Source organism: Pterocles gutturalis, unplaced genomic scaffold (genome assembly GCF_000699245.1).
Source record: "Pterocles gutturalis isolate BGI_N339 unplaced genomic scaffold, ASM69924v1 scaffold8854, whole genome shotgun sequence".
NCBI classification, from domain to species: Eukaryota; Metazoa; Chordata; class Aves; order Pterocliformes; family Pteroclidae; genus Pterocles; species Pterocles gutturalis.
In genome coordinates, this window is record NW_010130697.1 from 129,072 (window position 1) to 148,750 (window position 19,679).

The 19,679-nt window shown below is 40.7% G+C and overlaps 1 protein-coding gene across 1 annotated transcript in view; it reads right to left on the bottom strand.

The window, feature by feature from the left end:
• Nucleotides 1-19,679, bottom strand: part of SPTBN5 (spectrin, beta, non-erythrocytic 5) — a 93,313-nt gene that overhangs the window by 47,076 nt on the left and 26,558 nt on the right. The window contains exons 23-33 of the mRNA XM_010080305.1: nt 19,130-19,316; nt 18,047-18,247; nt 16,764-16,880; nt 16,002-16,165; nt 14,204-14,336; nt 13,229-13,374; nt 12,515-12,629; nt 10,466-10,576; nt 9,113-9,292; nt 6,937-7,140; nt 5,575-5,724 (exon numbers count right to left, since the gene is read on the bottom strand). Coding sequence (XP_010078607.1) covers nt 5,575-5,724; nt 6,937-7,140; nt 9,113-9,292; nt 10,466-10,576; nt 12,515-12,629; nt 13,229-13,374; nt 14,204-14,336; nt 16,002-16,165; nt 16,764-16,880; nt 18,047-18,247; nt 19,130-19,316 — 1,708 coding nt within the window. The remainder of the gene's footprint in view (nt 1-5,574; nt 5,725-6,936; nt 7,141-9,112; nt 9,293-10,465; nt 10,577-12,514; nt 12,630-13,228; nt 13,375-14,203; nt 14,337-16,001; nt 16,166-16,763; nt 16,881-18,046; nt 18,248-19,129; nt 19,317-19,679) is intronic.

Here is a 19,679-nt window from a genome sequence, read left to right on the forward strand (position 1 = left end):
AAACTGTAGCTGCAGCCTTGGTGACAGCAGAACACAAGCAGCCTCCTGATTGTCCCATAAGTCATCTCTAGGAAGTGGGAACACGGCAGGAAGCATACAAAAAGAAATCCACATGGCTTGATTAACACAGTTTAAAAACTTATGTTTGCAAGTGTTCCTAGAATGGAATGGAAATCTTCACTACTCTCCTCCCAGATCCAAAGGACGCAATGTTGACAGCAATAGATGGACACCATGCATCCTCCATGTCCCTGTGAGTTGAAGAGGTGGTGTGAGGTGGTATGCTTGTCAAAAAGTTGTCAGGACATACACTTTTTAGAGTGCATGTTTCCTGGGAAGGTCTCAAACCAGATCTTGCCCAATGGCTAGAAAGCAACCCTGAGCAGCAAACTGGATTCACTGATAAAGAGAGGCCAGCCCCAATCTCCAGAGGGGGAAAGGATGGACCAGGTACATCTGAATCACGTACTTTAGTAAAGATTGTTGGACTTGGGCTTCTTCCAAATTCTCTTACCACCTGGATAGGCATAGCAGTCCAAGGAGTGGCAAGTATCAGTGTGATTTTGGAAACCTTGTGCTGAGCAGGTGTTAGACCATCACATGGAGTCTTCCTAGACTCTGCCCTAGATGAAAGGTGGTTCTGAAAGACAATCAGCTCTGGATTTAAATCCTTGCTCGCAACCTCATTCCCACTAGCTGAATTTTCTCTTCCAGTCAGCACAGCTGGGGACAGCCATATATCTCTGGAGACAGTTTGCTGGGGAAGGCCAGGATACTTAGAAGAAGTCACATGAAATCTGGTGATTTGAAGGGCTGGAGACCCACCAGAAGAGAATGTTTGTTTTGGTTTCTGGGATCCTGTTGGAAGACCAGGTGGAGTTTCAGGCACCTTCTCTAACTGTGGCATGAGCAGACTTGAATGAGCATGACTGCTTCCACAGGAATCTGCTAGAAAAGGCTTTATTGTCAAGCTGCAAGTTGAAATGTAAAGCTTCATTGAAGCATGGAGGTCTGGCACTTGGACATTGCACTGGCTACAGCCTTGTTGGGATGGGAGAGAATCACAGGGTTCCAAGGATGCATGTAGATTCTTGCTGTGGAGTGTAGGAACAGCTGGAATATCAGACAGATCAACATCTAGGCGTGATGTCCAGCTTGGTGGAGCTTTGCAGGAAAGGACATCAGAGGGCAAAGATACAGCAAGCCTCAAGGGATCGTTTTTTTCAGGAGAAATATGATGAACACTTTTTCTGTTTTCTGAGTATTGCTTGTAAGATGCAGATGTTGATTGAGTGCCAGAATCCTCATATCCATGGCCTCGAGGGTCCCTGGGAAGACTGGAACACCTGGATGTCTCATCAGAAGGACTGACACAGTGAACAGTGCTCCTGAAACCATTCCTCTGGTCTGTGTGTGCCAAGATGACATCTAGCCTTGAACAGTAAGCTCCAGAAGACACACTGCTTGGTGGTGAGCTGGCATTTCCCGGAGCAAGCTCTGCAATTGATTGACCAGTGGGAGGATGCCACGATGATGCTGGCATCTTTTGAAAAGGCCTGTCCCGCACAGCAGATTCAAAAGGAGGAGGTGGGGTCATTCTGCTGGAAGACAGCATCACTTCCGCGGTGGAGACATAGGTTGCAGATGAAAGTTTGCAGCGATGGTCCCTGCATGACATTCTGAAGTTTAGTCCTAAACGATGCAAAAATCAAAGCCACAGAAGCTTGCCTTTCCCCCTCTTTTTAAAACCAACTCCTAATCCTTTTTCCTTTGGCACTGGAAATTTCCATTCTTCCTCTGAAGCAAAGGAATGAGAGATGAATAAACATTCTCCACGAAAAAAAATATAAACCAAAAAAATCCACATTCAAAATAAAAACGCACAGCTCTTCTAATACTGCTACCACCGCCTGTCACGTCTGCAAAGTGATACTAGTGTGGGATGGGCAGAAAGATAAATTGCAGAGCATGAGGCTCTGCTCCCTGAGTGTTCTGACAGTGAGACTGCAGACAGAGTAGGAGGGAGCCAAAAACGCCTGCCAGAGACAGCCTGCAAACTTGCTGTTATTTCATCTGTGAAAAAAAAGAAAGCAGCTAACCTGAGTAATACATCTGCTGCCGTGAAAAGGTTAGAATGGAGCAGAATGTACTGGACACTGCTTCTGCTCAAAACAAAAATGATTTTTTTTCTTCCTTCTCTTTTTCAGTTGTTGCTTGTCTGCACTCCATATGGCAAGATCTCAGTTTGCAAGTCCTAGGAGAGTTTCCTACAACAGTTCCATGCAACGGCACAACTGAATTAATAATAAAAAAAATTAAATATGATAGATGTTTGCCTAATTTTCTCCACATATGCCCTATTTTCTTTAGCATAGAACAATCCTAGACTAAGTTCTGCAGAAAACCTTCGAAGGTTTAAGTAACTTGAATGTAATATAAGATGCTGGCATAAAGTCAAACCTGTCACACTGGCACAGACAGCAAATGAGAGCGCAGTTCTCAGTAGTAGTTCTTCATTTAAAACACTCCTCTGTTGCCTTCTTCCTTTCCCTGTTCCTTGCTGCTGGGGGAGAGGCTTGGTCTAAGGCATATGGAGTACTGGGAAAATAGGATCCAAAAATTATAGGATGACAGAAGCTGCTTTCTTACACACATATTTTACAGATGTCCAAAGTGAAATGCATGTGACTGAGCTTTGCCTCAAACACGAAAGTCAGAAGAAACACAAAGGGTGAAGAGATTTCTTACATTTGTTTGCCTGATCAGAATATTTTTTTAATGTGTGTTTGCTTTTGTCCCTTCTGAAAGCAGCAAATGACAATATTCCCATTGGGAAAGAGGTTTGGGAGTCTTCAATCGATGTCTTGGCTGAATACTTGTTGAAAGGGCTGCTTTCCTACCCTCCTGCCTGTCTCCCTAGGGAGCAGAGTCTGCATCACTGTGCAGCCACATTTTAACTCCAGCAGAGCTCCATACAAAAGGAATAGATTCCTCTACTAATTGTTCTTCAAATGCAGAGAAGTAAAATACAAATAGTGACTACAGAACCTCAGATTGCTGTCAAATTGTGTATACCGATCCATAAGGCAGATGGTAGCAGCTGCAAAAGACAGCTTTGCAGTTGTTGCTGTTTCTCTCTCATTTAGATGGGAGTCCTGCAGCACAGGAATAACCCATTTGAAGAACGATCACACTTAAGAGATGAGAGAACAAAAGCAATGGGGGATATTCTGGGAATACAGAAATTACAGCTGTAGAGGACTGAGAACAATGGTGCCATTTCTATTCAGGGCCAGGCTGATGCGTTGATTATTAAAGGAGAACTAGAATCCAGTAGAAATTAAATTCCTTCCTGTTCTTCCATTAGCAGCAAATGAGCCTCTTCTTGCAATGATTTGCTTTCTTCACTGATTTCACACCATAAACTCTTCATGGGTACAGCTTATTTTGCACATAAACACATGTAGTCTCTGTCTTCTCAGCAGCATCATAGCCTCAACCTGCACCACTCTGTATTTATACTCACTGTGAACTGACACTGCCCTGGACATTGAGGTGATCGCCAACATCACCAGGTCTCAAATCAGTAAAACTGACTTGAAGACAGCAAAATATTATTCAAAATGATACAACTGAGTTCCAGGCTCCTTAGAAGTTCATAGAGAAAATGCTGCAAGAGAAAAATTCTGGTAACAGAACTGCCCTTCATGGTCCTCAAGATCACAGCCTTTATTTTCAGGCTTTGCTTTGGCTGAAGAAACTTGTGGTAGAGTCAGGCACTGTGGCTGATCCTACCAAGATAATTTACCCAGTCTGTGATGAACACCCAACCCCTTTTGTGGCAGTCTACCTCACAGCATATGGCAAGGGTAAATTCATCTGAATAGGGAAGTAATGTGAAGTACAGTTTACCTGTACACAATGTGCTGGGGGCATCCTGAAATTGCCAGATGTAACTCCTTTCATGTAAGAGTAATATAGTCTTTTGCAACCACAACTCATGACTGAGGGGCAAGAAGAAACACTAACCAATAGTAGCTCCCTACGTATTTACCTCTGAGGTACATACAGCAAAGCAGACGCCGTAGTCACAGTGCCTCTGTATGTTGGCTGATGTCCATTTCATGAAAAGGCAATGAATACAGTGGCCAACATTTTGCTGAGTTTACATTTTCCCTGATGATGCAGGAGCTTAGCAACGATGTGTCACTGCTTGGTAAGGACTTGAGATAGATATAATGCAAACTGTGCCATTTGCTAATTAAGCAACAAATAAATTTTTTTAATGGGCAGAACTATGCAATATTTTACTCCAGAAACCTGAACCTAGGTGAAACTCTCCTGATTTTATGAGTAGCAGAAGGTTTCAAGCCCACATGTCCCAAAGGGTTAAGGATCACTGCATGGCACAGCTCAGGGTCAGTTTTCCAATGGACTTAGTATCGGTGGCAAAGCACTGGTGGAAAATAGTGCTCAGCACAAACCAAGAGTTATATTATGCTGCCAGTGATCTTAGATAATGAAGAATTATTTTTCCTTAATAAGAAATGACCCAGAGGTACAACATCCTTCAGCTTTGCTTCAACCCTTCCATTTGGCAACCTTCAACCCATCGATGTGGTTTGCGTGCCAAGTTTCAGCAGTTACAGCAATCTGTCAATCCATGAATTTGCACAGAGTGACTGGAAGAGACTTCTGAATTCTGCACTCAGTTTTGTAACAGCAATTGTCAGACCTCAAGCTGCAACCTTTTCAAATAGTTCAACGATTCCAGGAAAATGCAAGAAAGACAAAAGATAATTTAATATTGGTGAAAAAAATCTATTTCAAGAGCTACAAAATGATGATAAGAAGAATATCCTTCTCTCTCTTTGCACTAACTATATCACCCTCTCTTTTCATGAGAGGGCTTTTTTCACTAGATCATCTTTCTCTACTGCATCAAACAGAAACTAATATTCCTTACAATAAAATTCTTTCATAGTTGTTCTCCACACTGCTATCAACTCCCTTGCAGAACTGAAAAGTCAATTCCTCTGCCTGGATTAAGTCACATTGCCAATGTTCATATTCCACTAGCTGCATTTCCCCAGAACTAACCCTCAGCCTGGGGTGAGGTTTTCAGCAACACCTGCAAAGAAATGTCCCTGTCCTCGTCCAAACCCAATTTCTTTTTTCTCTGAAGCCTACAAAACAATTTGCCAGTGGTTAAGCAGCTAGTATGCTGCAATCTGCTCGTAAAACTGACTAATACTGGACAGTTGTCTCCCTCTTCTGTTGTGACTCTCATCTGTTAGCTTGTAACGCTTATTTGCAATGAGTTATCTTTCAGGTACAGATCATCCTTTTGTTTCTGGTTCCACACCTAAGTCCCATAAGAAAGGGAAGGTCTTGTACATTGCTACAGTCTCCAAGTGATACCACAATGCAAATAATAACAAAAAAAGGGTGTCCTGTCTGCACACAGACCCAAGGATCCTAAGTTGTAGGTCAACAGTAGTGCCCCTTTTAGTTTGGAAGGGTTCAAATGCTTGAAGAGTTTAACTGCTTATTTCAAGTTTACAATTCACATACCTCCTGTGAATTCAGGAGCATGTCCAGGTGATCCCAATCCTTGTAGAATATTTGTTCTTGGTGTATTTTCTCCAGCCACTCTTTCTTCTGTTTCCATTCACTGTATACATTTTCCTTCTCTTCCAACAGCGCCTGTAGCTTCTGCTGAATCTGAACACAATTTCAAATTAAAAACTCATGTTGGTCTTTATATCCCATGGACCAGGGTAAAGTGGGAGGAGAAAGGATTAAGTGGAGTGGTGGATAAGCCCCTTGTATTGCAACAAAATGATCAAACAGAAAAAAGTAGAACAAGTTCTACCACTTATATTTGGGCAGAGAGATAATCAGAGGTGCCTCATTTGAGGAATGAAGGAGTGCTTCTTACAGCATATATAGCAGTCCAAACCAAGAGCAAAGAAAGGTAACTGCTTCTTAAGTCTACCTTCTAGAATCAAATCCTAATTCTCCATTATCTTTTATCATAACGGTGCAATTATAGCACTTCAAATTGGGATAGGACAGATACCGAAATAAGTTATCAACATAGCATATTCTCCTAACCAGTGAATACATGCCTCAATGTTAAATTACGTATAATTTCAGCTTCCAAACTCTGTATATTCACAGGCCTGCTAGAAATGATTTTTTCCTGCATTTTTCTACAGGCAAAGGACTTTAAAGTCAGGAAGATTTCTAGTTATTATAGTATAACATTGCAATATTCAACAGATTTTCAGGAAGTAGATTGGTCAGATGGGAGAGTAATTTGCACGAACTCTGCAGTTTTCTGAAGATATTAAAGAGACATCGTAATGAATTGTCAGCAAAGAAGTAAACTAATGGACAGAGGAAAAGAATGCTGTGGGAATCTTAGAGCCTATTTTTCTTGAGTAAACTGACATTTTGATTTCCATCTTTCATTTCTGGGGAGTTAAGAAGACCAGCATAATTCATTATACAGAAAATGTTTCAATTCATCTTTAAACTTTCTCATATGTTTGAGTTCATTCTTTGGTTGACAAGTTTTTGTCCAGACTTGTCTGTAATGTGAAGCATAGTACTTGTGTGAAAACCAAATTTGGGACGTGGGTGGAATTATCTCCAATGCTCACAACACAGCGAACTTCTCAAATAAGGCCACCTGTGCTGCAGTGGGCCCTCAGGAGATACCAACACTCATCTCCTGCTGAGGTAGAAAATGGAGCAGATGATTTTGTGCCCAAGCCAGGTAACACACTGAGGAAAATGTAGGTTGTAATGTAGGATATGTGAGTGTACACGCTCATCTGTATGCTTACAGCACGATATAGTATAGAATGATAGTTACACCAGTGTTGATAGCTGCATGTGTGTGACTGAACTTAAATGAGTTCCAATTACCTCTTTTGATCCCATTTTCTCATCTTGCAAGAGTGACTGTCCTAGCTGTACAACATGATTATACTTCTCTTCTCGTGCTTCAATCTCTGCCAGTAGCTGTTGATGTTGTGTAAGTCTCAGGCTGCTAGTAGATATGTCCCGAATAGTCTCCTTGGCTCTCATTTCCCTTATTATTTCTGCTGTCCAGGAGAAATAGTCCCATACCTGGAACCCAAGAAAATGCAAAAGTTGAGGTTAGAGCTCAAGCTTGGGATATCAGATAGGAAAATCACAGGCTGACTGTTCAACTTGAAGTGAAAAATAGGTAAAAAAATCACAGATAGGAAAGAAAATACTTCATTAGGGCTTAGAGTACTTCTATGAATTTTAACAAGGGTGGATAACATGACTGTGGGAATTTCTACATAGCGTGTTAAATCATACATGCTTTGTAATATCATAATCATAATCAACTGTGTCATACCACATCAATGACAACATTATATCATTTACTGACACTTGGTCCATCACTCCTTAAGTGTTTTCTGGTGTTATTCCTTCACAGAGGATAAAACAGTATCACCCTATTTTTCTGTGACTTAACTTTGGTTAATACAAGTCTACTTGAAACTTACGATGTACACACATTCTAAAGAGTGTGAGAGTGAGAATTTTCAGGTGAAGAACAAATAAGCTCAGTCTAATAGAGGTGGAAAAAAAGCAAGTCACAGGACAGAAAAAATTGCTTAAGCATATCAGGTATGCAGATCCAGCTTCTGGTTTGTGGAACTATGTGACTGAGATTGGCATATGATGTAAGTTATGAAACAAATCAATAAAAAAGTGAACTCTGAGTGACTATGTTTTAATGGATAAATCCATCAAGATCTATCTCCTGATGAAGGTTCCCCCAGGCTGAGGACTTCCAGAATCTAATATATCTTAGAAGAATACATACTAGAAGAAGTTTGCCTTGTTCTTACTGTCATCCCTAGATCACTGTTAGAAAGACAGTGGACAAATGAGCCTTTCACCTACATCAGTAGGGCCACTGTAATTTTCCTTAGGTCAAATTTTAATTAATTTAATTTCCTGTCAACAGTTCTGCACAAGATAATGGATTCTTAACAGTTAAAAAACCAAACCAACCAAACCCTCAAAAACCCAAGTGCCATAAACATCCTTTATTTCTAACTGTACAATATCTTTTTGGATGAAATATGAAATGTAATTAATGCTGGTTTGAACACTTTTAAGAGACTTAAATTGGATTAGCTGAATGTGCAGAAGCCTCTCATACTAACAGAAAAGCATCATGTACACTCTATTGTGTCTTGTTCCCAGCTCACAACCTTAAGACAAACTTGTGGGAAGATTTTTTCCAGGTGATAATACCCTGGATATTCTCTGCTTCCCAGCAAACTTGGAAACAGAATGTAAACTAGCAGAGGTATCTTTAACTGACACTGAAGCTACACCTGGAACAGTTCAAGAATAGGAAGAATGTAAAAGTGTTCTAGAAGTCTACAATCCCCCCCCCAAAAGGGGGCACCTTTGCTGTTTTAGTACCTGCTAATGCAGTACATGCAGCAATAATCTACTGATTTGCAGTGGTGTAGCTCAAGTGCCTTCCCTGAGACTACTAACATTCACAAAGTGTTCATAGCTCAGTGACCTACTGAGTTCTTCAGAGAGAAAACTGCCCTGCATTGCAGATGAGGATATTATGCTAATATATGCATGTTACTGTGTTTAAGCAACTTGAGAGGTTACTGCAAAGACCAGTGAGTTTTATTTGCTACATTCCATGAAGTAACTGAGGGTTATTGCATGCCCGGAGAGAAAAAGAACAAACTTGCAGCCATTATAAACGAGTCTAACATCTATTTTTAATACTCTTAGTGGGAACTATGGAGTCTTTGAAAAGACTACTGCTACTCCTGTGAAGTGTTGACCATTTCTGACAACTATCAGTTTTCCATACACGGTTGGATACAAGCTTCCACTCCTACAGATGGTAAAAGATCCTTATCCTCCAACACCTTTCTAAATAGCTACAAGCACTTAAACACTTGATTAATAACACAGCACCAGCCGCCTTTTACATAAACCTCTGCAGCTTGGAAGTACACCTGACTCACACGCATTGAAGGCGGTTTCCCCTGTGTACCAACGGACAGAAGGCAGAAGTGCTTACATGTGCCTGAAACTGGTAAAGCTTGTATGCTTGTTCCAGAATTTTCTTGCGCAGTTCCACTTTAGACTTCAGAGCCTTCCAGTTGGTCGCTATTGCCTGCTGCCTTGCTTTCAGGTCTTCCACCTGCTTCTTTGAGCAAAGGGTCAGGACACGATCTGCAGAGTGGATCAGCTCCTGCAGCTATACAGAGGGACAAAAGAAGAGGGTAGGAAAGAGACAGTCATAAAGATCCTGCTAACAGCAGAAAAATTATGATAAGAGCTATGTTAATTGTCCATGCAGTTACAATTCAGGCAACATTTTCTGCCGTAACTTTTCTCATGCTAAACAGAAGCTTACCTAATTTCAGTTCTATGGAATAACAGTGACATCCAGTGTTTGCTAAGGCTCATCACAATGCTGATTTTTCAAATAGGCAGCCAGATTTTGTTTCTCCTTTTTACTACACCATTTATGACATGAGCAATGCAAATAACAGTTAACCATACCTTGTTTTCCCCAGTGACCACATAGATTAACTGTGATTACATTCTCTTCATGCATATCTCACGCTCTTGCACCTTTACAAGTAACAAGCAGCTGGTGGGATAAACTCTAGTGTTTATCTGCCACAAGGCCAAGATATGAGGCCACTGATAAGTGATACTGGGATAACTACTTCAGTAATTTCAATATATACAATGCTGTGTTAACTATACCATTATATTTACTAAACAAAGGGTGTATAACTCATACTGGTTTTACTGGTGTAGCTGAAGTTGAGCTAATCTCCTGTATACAAGGAAGCTTTCTAAACAACAGCTGTTCTCATGAGCTGAAACTTTTCACAAGTTTGTATAATGAGCCCTATCCTTCTTTCTCACACTCTAATTCCTACCCCTCTAAACTGGTTGCAAATTGCAGACTGCTCCCCCATCCTTCCTTCTATAATCCTCTACAGGCAATCAATGCATTTTGTGTTCAATTAATATTTGTCTTTTCTGCACATAGAACAGATTTTGGTTTTTTCCTTGTAATCACCTGGAACACTTTGAAGTAGGCAGTAAACACATGATAAAGCCTGGCATAATCACACATTTCAAACAGTGATCAAAAATACCCCTGTGAATCACTTCAATAGTCAGGGCTCATTATAACATGTACCTTATTTATAAGGTTCTAAATGACCTTTATTACTGACATCAGATCCTGAACATATTAAAAAAGCAGAATACTAAGTAAGATCCTTAGAGATTTCCAGGTTCTCAAAAAGAGCCTGTAATAATTTGGTTCACAATACCAAATTATTACTATGAGTGTCTTGGAAACATGAATTTTGTCTATACATTAAAGACCACAAATTACTTTTATTACCTGCTGCTCAGTCCCAGCGAGCTCATGCTCCAGCGCCACATGGTTTCGGAGCTGGGTTTGCACACCTCTCATGTCCTTAGCAACATCATCTGGAATGCTTTTGGACTTCTCCTAGAAAGAAGAAATCAGACAACATTTTCTTACTTTCTATTACACACTACAAGCCTACTTTAGTAATTTTGTGTAGTGCAACTCATACTGCACAGTTACAGACATCCTGGGTTACTCAACTATGACAGGTAAAAGGAAGCCAGAAAAATCTGGCCTAGTATATCTTGTTCTAGTAGTTCACTTGAAGAATCTTAGTGATTAAGCTATCCAACTGCACTGCGAGAGATGAAGGTTCAAGTCTTTCCTTGATCAGACAATACAGGAGAATGTCTTACAGGCTTTGAGTTGGGAATCAATCCTGAATAGTTACTGCTGTGACATATAATGAATTCTTAAAGTAGCATTAACAACCAACAGTTTCAGGCCATTCTTTGGGATACAGGTGGTCTATCTTTGAACCATCTTTAGATAAAAATTTAGTTGTACATGCACAGGAAAGATTCCTGTAAAGATGAGAAATGGAGAGACCATCACATAAAAGGAGACTTAAACATTTATTTATCTCAACAAAGGTTCTGAGGGGATTTAGTTGTTACACAGACATGCACTGGGAACACAAGCAAAAAGCAAAGGCATTTCATCTGGAGAACAACACTTGCCAGAATAAAATTATTAGAAACTTGCTCCAGATCAATTAGGGTGAAAATTAGAAGAACTTTTCTAACCGTTGGAGATGTGCGTTTCTGTAACAGATTCACAGGCTGGTTTAGGGTATCAACAAGGCACCTTGGTAAGGTGCTGTAAAAGGAAATGCATGTTGTAGTTGAGTATGCTACAATGGCACTAGAGCTGGTGACTTAAACAAGATTTTCCAGTATTATGTTCCTATGAGAAATGGCTTTCCCTAGTAGACATCTGACCAGGGACACAGGAAGGGATGGGCAAGATAACTGAATGGGTCTCCCACTCAGTATTGAAGCTTATCAACAAGATGCAATGCAAGAAGTGTGGACTGGTTGCTTGAAACAAACTTAGTGTGGGGATAAACCAACAGCTGGTCTGTGAACTGCTTCTGAACTATCACTTACACTGTCACAGAATTAACTACTTCATCACTTCAGTTAAATACGCACCAGTTTCTGAAAACCCCAGCTGGTATACAGTGAAATATTATGATGTTTGATTTTCCATTCACGACAGGGAAAGAAAACAGGAATAATACAGTTGAATAGGGCAGCCTCTGCCAGCACAAGCAAGTAGAAAATCTACCGGCACGTAACCTAACAAAGCCCTGTTTGCCTTGCAAACAGTGGAAGCTCTGTTGGATCCCGTCTCCTGTAAACATCTGCATTAGGGAAACCACACCTCTCATTACAGCAAGGATGTGGTTTCTCCGCTAAATTCTTCAGGATGCTCAGATAAAACAGAAGCCTGAAAATTTTCTTCGGGACTTCTCCCCCCAGTTTTTGCACTGAGAGTGTTTGAAATTATTGCCAGTACTGAGCACTGAAATGAGAGGAAAAGATTTTTTGGCCCAGCTTTTTGTGTCAGCTCACATGATTGCCTCATAACTTTCTAGGCTAATGGTCACTGTAATCCAGACCAACACCTTTTTCACTAGGCAGTTCCTTCTTCAGACATAAAGCTACAATGCTGTACAAAAAAGAACCACAGTGAAGCAGAAAACAGTTTCTTAGTCACGCCTGATGACTGTAAACAACATTACTATATGCATTGCACTGAGACAACCTAGTTCAAGCCCTGATCTTCTTGGCTTATCCCACAGATCAGCAACTCTAGCTGCACCTGGTTTCACCAATGGTTTTCACAAGGTGACCAGTCAGGCATCTGAGCATTGCACAGGATTGTTTTTTTTAAAACTGAGCAATCACGCAGGTTTCTTACTGAGATTTTTTTAGAAGTCAGCAGTAAGCATGCCGAGAATCATTAAGCTAAAATGAAATTCTCATTATATGAGACTTTCCCATTATTTTTTACCTCAATATGGGCCAGAGCATCTGTCAGATCTTGGTAACACTTGCGAATTGCCTCAGCATCTCTCAGCCGCTCACCTCGTAATCTGGTAATTTCCAATAGCTCCTCCCAGGAGCTCCTACAAGGAAGGATGGGGAAAAGAACCATGTAAAACATTCAGACTAGGAGTAAAGGAGATTAAAAATCTGAAGAAAGACTGAAAGCAAGACCTCCTCTTACTTTGCTTTTCACTCCTGCCATTAAATTCTGTTGGAGTGATTCTCTGAGGGGCAGCACATCTCTCGCCCTACTCTATGTCCTCCTGTCTGCTCCAGGCCCTTAAATAGATAGTCCTATATAAAGGGAACCCCTCTCCAATATGCTTTCCAGGTTTTATATGCAGGACTTGGAGGACTGAGCCAGACTCTACTATTCGTTCATGCTTCTCTTTTCGGCCAGTTTGGACCAATGCCAGACATAAGAAGCTCAGAACACCTTCATGTTGCTTTGCAGAGCAGTTATGGGGTTCAAACTCGAAGATCAGAAGCAACAGAGAAGCAACTAAACTATTTTTAAATGAGGCATGGCAGCAGCTCTGTATCAGTGAGCAAACCACATATTTTGCAATTAGAGAATTGTGAGGACACATGTTATCCTTTTCTAATTCGTTCTCACTTCCTACACCTCAAGAGTGAATTGAAAGGACAAAGCATTATAGAGCTAACACAAGTCTCTTACCTTAGCTCTTTCTGCTTCTGCCGAATTTCCCGGGACTCAGAATGCCCACAGTTCAACAAGTTGTCTGCCAGCTGTTGGCAAGCCACAACTCTTTTCCCAGCTGCTTCCAACTGGTGTTGGAACGTGTCATATTTGGCACGAAGTTGCTTTTGAAGGAAAAACAACAGTAACAAAAAAGGCATTTTGAGTACTTTTTTTTTCCAAACATACCTTCTCAGTTATCAGAGCATAGCCAAAAGACAGGTAATAAGCTGATCATATTTGGAGATGGAGCAACTGCAGAGAATGACTCAATTTTACCTTCAAAGACCACGAGGAGCTACAAACTATTAGCAGAACATGAGATTTGGGATGCAGATGGGAGGCAGAAACACTACCAGGGATAAAAACAAACATCCAATACACAATGAATTTCAATTATTAAATTATATATTTTCACTTCATGAATGCAAGTGTGTATTCAGTACTATAACTGAATGATGTAGTCCAATTTTAAGATTTAGGACACAAGATATTTTGAAATAAATAATAAAAATGAGGATTCTGAATGGCTATTGATTTCTAATGAGCTGACATTAGATTAGTTTCTGTGCCATGTGAAGAGGTATAACTGTAGATGTCCGTACATCAGCATTTGTGATAAAAAAATCCTTAGTGGACACCACACTGAAATATCTGGTTATTAAAAATAGAAAGGAGTCTCTCTCTGAAGGCATAGACATTTTAGCATGCACTTGTTTCATGCAGCTCAGCCCACATGGTAACAGGATGTAAGCGTCAGGCAATGCTGCCTGCCTGTCATAATGAGTCAATCCTTCCCACTCACTCTTCACCCTTTTCTCTTCCTGTCTCCCAGTTATTTGTACTTTATTTCTTACTCTGTCTTATAAGTTTTGAAGGACAACCTTAGAACCTTTTTACAGTCTCACTGCATACAGTTTGGTTGATTTTTGATCTGTTACTCAGAAAACTCACCAAGACTTGTCCATAATCATTTCCATAGTCTTCAGAGCTGGCTGTTTGTTTCTGCTGAGTGATCCAGTCTTGCAGATCTTCATATTCTCGTAGAAACTCGTGCAAGACAAGAGTCTCATCCAGCTTCTTCCCTCTGTTGGGGGAAGGAGACAAGACAATACAATTAGACCAAGGGAATATGAGAGTAGGGCAATCAGTAGCTTTCTTCCTGTTCATCCCCAAAACCTCTCACCATCAAGCCTCACTCTCTTTAATGAAAGATCTGACTTTATTTCTCAAGATTGGAAATTATGTTTGTAGGATGACAGCTGTCAGCCAGGTCAGACTCATTGGCTGAGTTTCCCAGAAACGCACTGTGCCTGCCTGAGCTCTCTCCCTGGTTTTGGTTTTTGTGGGTTGGTTTTTTTGTGTCTGTGTGTGTGTGTGTCTTTTTGTTGGTGGATTTTTTGTTTTGTTTTGTTTTTCCCCTTCTCATTAGAATACCCTTCATTTTGTTCCAGATCTGTCATGCTCTGTCTTTCTTAAGATAATTGTAGTTCTTATGAAAATTAGAAGAAAATCCTTCTGAGGATGGTGCACCAGAAAAGCAAATGCTATGAAAACCATTTTATGAAATTCTGTTCATGTTACCTGCTCAGCAAAATTGCTGCAACCTGATGCATATTTCTAATCATCTTCAGTATCTTATAATATAGCCTGACATGTTACAGGCATTCCACAGTAAACAAAATACAAATTTTCCATCTGCTAACACTGCATGGCCATTGTGCAAATACTCCAGGAAAAACGAACCTGGCTTCCCTGTTTGAATTACAAAAGTTCATCACAGACGTAGGCTGCTGAGAGAACCCAGCCCACCAAGGAGAATGCAGATCAGAGGTACAAACCAGAGCACTAACAAGGCATCATGAGACCCAGGTTAATGTTAAGCATGAACAAACACAAAACATTTCTCTGTTCAACACACACAAGTGTTTTGGTATTTTTAGATTGAGTATTTTTTTTTCTGAACTTTTCATTCAGAGAATTTTCTGTTGATGCTTTTACTTTTTAAATTGTAAACAAGAATAAAAACAAACAGTAAAGTATCAGCTTTTCCTCTAGGCTTAATTATTCTAGTATTTAGACTTGTTTATTTGTTATTCTACTTGCTAAGTCCCATTCCTTTTCTGAGTGAAATTTTCTGGAGGAAAAACCTAAACTGTTCAGACATTTGTTCCTCCCTGACAACAAATCAGAAGTTTCTAAAACCCCTGTGTACAAGCAAACTGTCCTGTTGTAGATGTCTGTAAAAATAACAGAAAGGAAGTCAAATGAACAGTAAATGACTCATTCAAGTATAAAACCCTTCCTATACTAGCACAGGCATAAAGATAAATGTAACTGCAATTGTCTCCCTTCTGCCAGGTAATGAATTCAGTATTTGTCAAGCAACATTTAGGAAATATTTTAAAAATATTTTTCTCCTTTTGATAGCAGATTCCAAATACCACAAAGGCAAGTCAGAATCTGGCATCTCAAGTCACTTTACAGGGGGATGATGAAGGGTAAAGAGGAAATTTGGGGGCTTCAAATCCTTAATATGTATCAAAACTCCCTGAATAACATGTAGAGCTCTTGCTCAGCAATAATGAAAAGTTCATAGGTATACAGAATTCTAATACGGAAACAAACAATTGAAAAAAGAGGAGATAATGGATATGATCTAAATTCCAGTGAGGTAACTGGAGACATCCTTTATTGACTTCAGTGGGCTTTGAATCAAATCTATGATCAAAGGGGCAGTTCTAGTTTATACCTTGCTGCTGCTAGTTCCTGTAACTCCCGGAGTCTTGAATGAACTTGTTCCTTTGGTGCATCAACCTCAACATACTGGATGGAGCCCACAAGAGGAAGAGTTTGGGCACTTTCACTCAGTTCTTTCATCAAATTGTGGTAAATAGCAATCTCATGCTCCAGTGCCTAGGAGAGAAAAGAGTGGATTGAGACCCAGTTGTCTAAGATACTTCCTGTCTGAACTTTTGCAGCAGCCTACGGTGTAGTCATTAAGACATTAAAACCGGAGAAAAACTTTGTGGAAGCATGTGACATTTCCAAGATGTGATCCATTTTAGATCATTTTCTAGCAATATTTTTTTGAAAAAAAGTGTACATAAATTCAAACAAATTCAATTAGAAATTCCTGATGCATTATTAGGCAGAGACAAGTATTAATGGAATAATACTTTATCTGTATCTTTGATTCTAGGGAAAAAAAAATAAGGCTTCTGCATGCATCTGTTGAGACTGAAAACCAGATATCAGATCATAGTCAGTTTTGTCCTCAGAAAATAAGATGAGAATATTCACCATTTTCCTTTTCCCCCAAACCACATTTTTTCCAGCTGTATTTGTAAGCTGCATCGATCTCTTCTATCAGTCTATTCACATGTAGACGTACATCAACACAAAATGTCTTGTAGATGGCTGGACACTTAAGTACCAATAAGACAGAAAAATTTTACAACCACAGACAGACCAGAAGATCACGACAGCATATAGAATTTAAGCAGAGAAATACCTTATGTTTCTTGATGAGTTTCAGTGTTCCATCTTCATCCTTACCATAGTCCTTGCTTGTCACAAGTGGACGTTTTTCTGCTATCCAAGCCTCCAGGTCTGAAGTATTCATTAAAAACTATTAGTTAAAGAGAAAGCATGTTAATTTCTACCTCAGCTTTCAAAATAACTCATGTCTTTTTTTTTGACCTAATAAATTCTACAGAGGGCGCACTGTAAGATTTACTGTGATGTTTTATTAAATAACAAATAAAGAATATTTATCCCAAGAACTACTATTCCACGCTGTTGTTCTGTCAAATCACACAAAGGTGAAGGAGGCTACAGATGCAAGACCTCAGTACAGGACACTAAGGTCTTCTCAAGGCATCAAAGCTCTGGCAGTAAGTTTCAAGTTGTCTCACTTTTCTTTCTTCACATCACGATCCTTACCTGACTCTACTTTATTCACTAAGGGCAGGGGCTAACTGCATAGTATCAGTGTGATATTTCTCCTTCCCCTTCCTGAGAAGTTCAAATCTCCTATAAAAACCAGGCTACATATATAGTATTGATGGCTGCTTTTATAGATGGAGGAAGTAAGAACCAGATGATAAATTCCCCAGGAAAAGTACTTTATGTGGGCCTGTGAACTCTGTGAAAATACTGCCTATGTCTACAAAAATGCATGTGCTATCTGAATAACTGCACTCCTACATGACCCCTTGATGACAGATAATTTGAATATTGAGATAAATATTTGCATGCACTTTTTTTTTTTTTTAAGCAGACTAAACAAAAAGGTCCAGTATTCTATTGAAAATAATAGGGCCAAAAGTCCTAACTTGCTCTGAGACTGAAAGAGCGTTATCAGTTTCTGAGTATTATTTTGTTGCCCGGAACAGGCAAAGACTGGATGGCACAAGAGATCCCTTTTTTCTTATTTCCTTGACATAATTCTCCAGTATGAAGGGCCAGTTCAGGATCCATTGCATTACTTAAGTTGAAGCCTGAGGCTGTACAAAGATATTGAGAAAGGGGCTACTACTAGGAGAGATGTGTGTTCTACACACAGCGACAAGGGATGGGTACAGAGCCCAAGGCAAACAAACCTCTAGAGCAGCAGCTCTAGAGTGGGGGCTGCATTCAGCCACGCAACTCAGCCCTCCATTCCCATGCATCTGGCCTCAAGCAACTGAAGTGAATGCCAGTCCCAGCAAAGCTGTTTTGTTATTCACTCTAAAACTCTGGCCTTCTTCTTTGCCTGAAGAAGCTACAGTGTAAGCACTTTGCTGTAATTTGTACCTCCTGGAAGCCAACTGAGTGCTGCAGCTGCTTCATCCTTTCCTCACAGGCCTTCTCCAAGCCCTCCCAGGCAGTCACAAGCTCCTGGCACTTCTCACTTATTTTCTGAGCTGATGGGTGCTGGCCTACAATCATTGTCTTTCCTTTATCCAGGACCCGCTGGACTTGCTGTTTGTGGGCATTCACTTCTGCCTGCAGTTCCTGGGAATGAGATAAAAGAAAAAATGCAGATAAAGGAAGGGTATGTGAGGACAAAGAAATTCTATATGCTCCTAGTCCTAAGCAAAACTGGCAGCTGGTGACAGTGGGCAGAGTATAGCCAGTGGACACAAGGACTATCTACTTCTACAACAGCTGCAGCCTCAGCCACCAATCCCAGCCCCACTTGGATAAAGCTCAGCTCTTGGTGCCGCCACTGAGGGAGGACATAAGAGTCTGTAAGGTGGCAGCAGACATCCCTTAACTTCCCTACCCCCTTGGCTGGTTCTACCCCTTCTCCTTAGCAGGCACTTGCCCCTTCCCTTGCCCAGAAGCCAGGGAAGTTTGGGAGATGGACCAGGATAAGGTCTCCCCGGAGCCTTCTCTTCACTAAGCTAAACAAGCCCAACTGTCTCAGCCTGTCCTCATACAGGAGGTGCTCCAGCCCTTGGACCACCTCCATGGCCCTCCTCTGAATGCACTCCAACAGGCCCACGTCTCTTCTGTGCTGAGGACTCCAGATCTGGATGTAGTACTCTAGGTGGGGTCTCATAAGAGCAGAGTAGAGAGAGAGAATCACCTCCCATGACCTACTGCTCACGCTGCTTTTGATGCAGCCCAGGACACGATTGGCTTTCTGGGCTGCAAGCACACATTGCTGGGTCATGTTGAGCTTCTCATCTACCAGCATCCCCAAGTCCTTCTCCTCAGGGCTGCTCTCAATGCATTCTCCGCCCAGCCTGTATTTGTGCTTGGGATTGCCTCCATCCATGTGCAGGACCTTTCATTTGGCCTTCTTGAACCTAATGCAGTTGGCGCAGGCCCACCTCTCAAGCCTGTCAACGTCTCTCTGGACGCTATAATATACTTGATTAAAGGAGTTACCTTGTGTTTTTGCAACAGGCTTTGAGCCACATCCAAGGACTTCCCACAGTTGGTGGAATGGGCAATAGGCAATCTCTCATTAATCCAATTCAGTTCCATGTCATGATAATGGTAGAATTCATAGAGATCCACTGCAGCTTCCAGCAACTTACGCCTCTCATCAAGAGGTGCTCGCAAAGACTCAAACCTAGAGGTCATCCAATAAATATATGTTAAAACAAAGTTTTATCATGATTTTGCCAAGAGAATTAGGCTATGATACCACTGTGCAGATTAGAAAACCCTGGACACTTCTTTGCAATTCAGTTTCAATGGTTAATGCTGGCTGCACATACAAGAATTCTTATATTGTGTAAGGCTACTTTTGGCAAGTAGACTTATATGGTAACATTAAATGTAAGCAGAGGAAAAGTGATTTACACTTTTGAAGTCCTAGGCTTGTCCTTTGATGTTTTAAGAAACTAGATACTGTTGAATGTTAGCTAGATCAATGAAGGTCTCAGAAAGCAGTGGATGACCTGCGGATAAGCAAAGGACTAGGGGAGGAGTT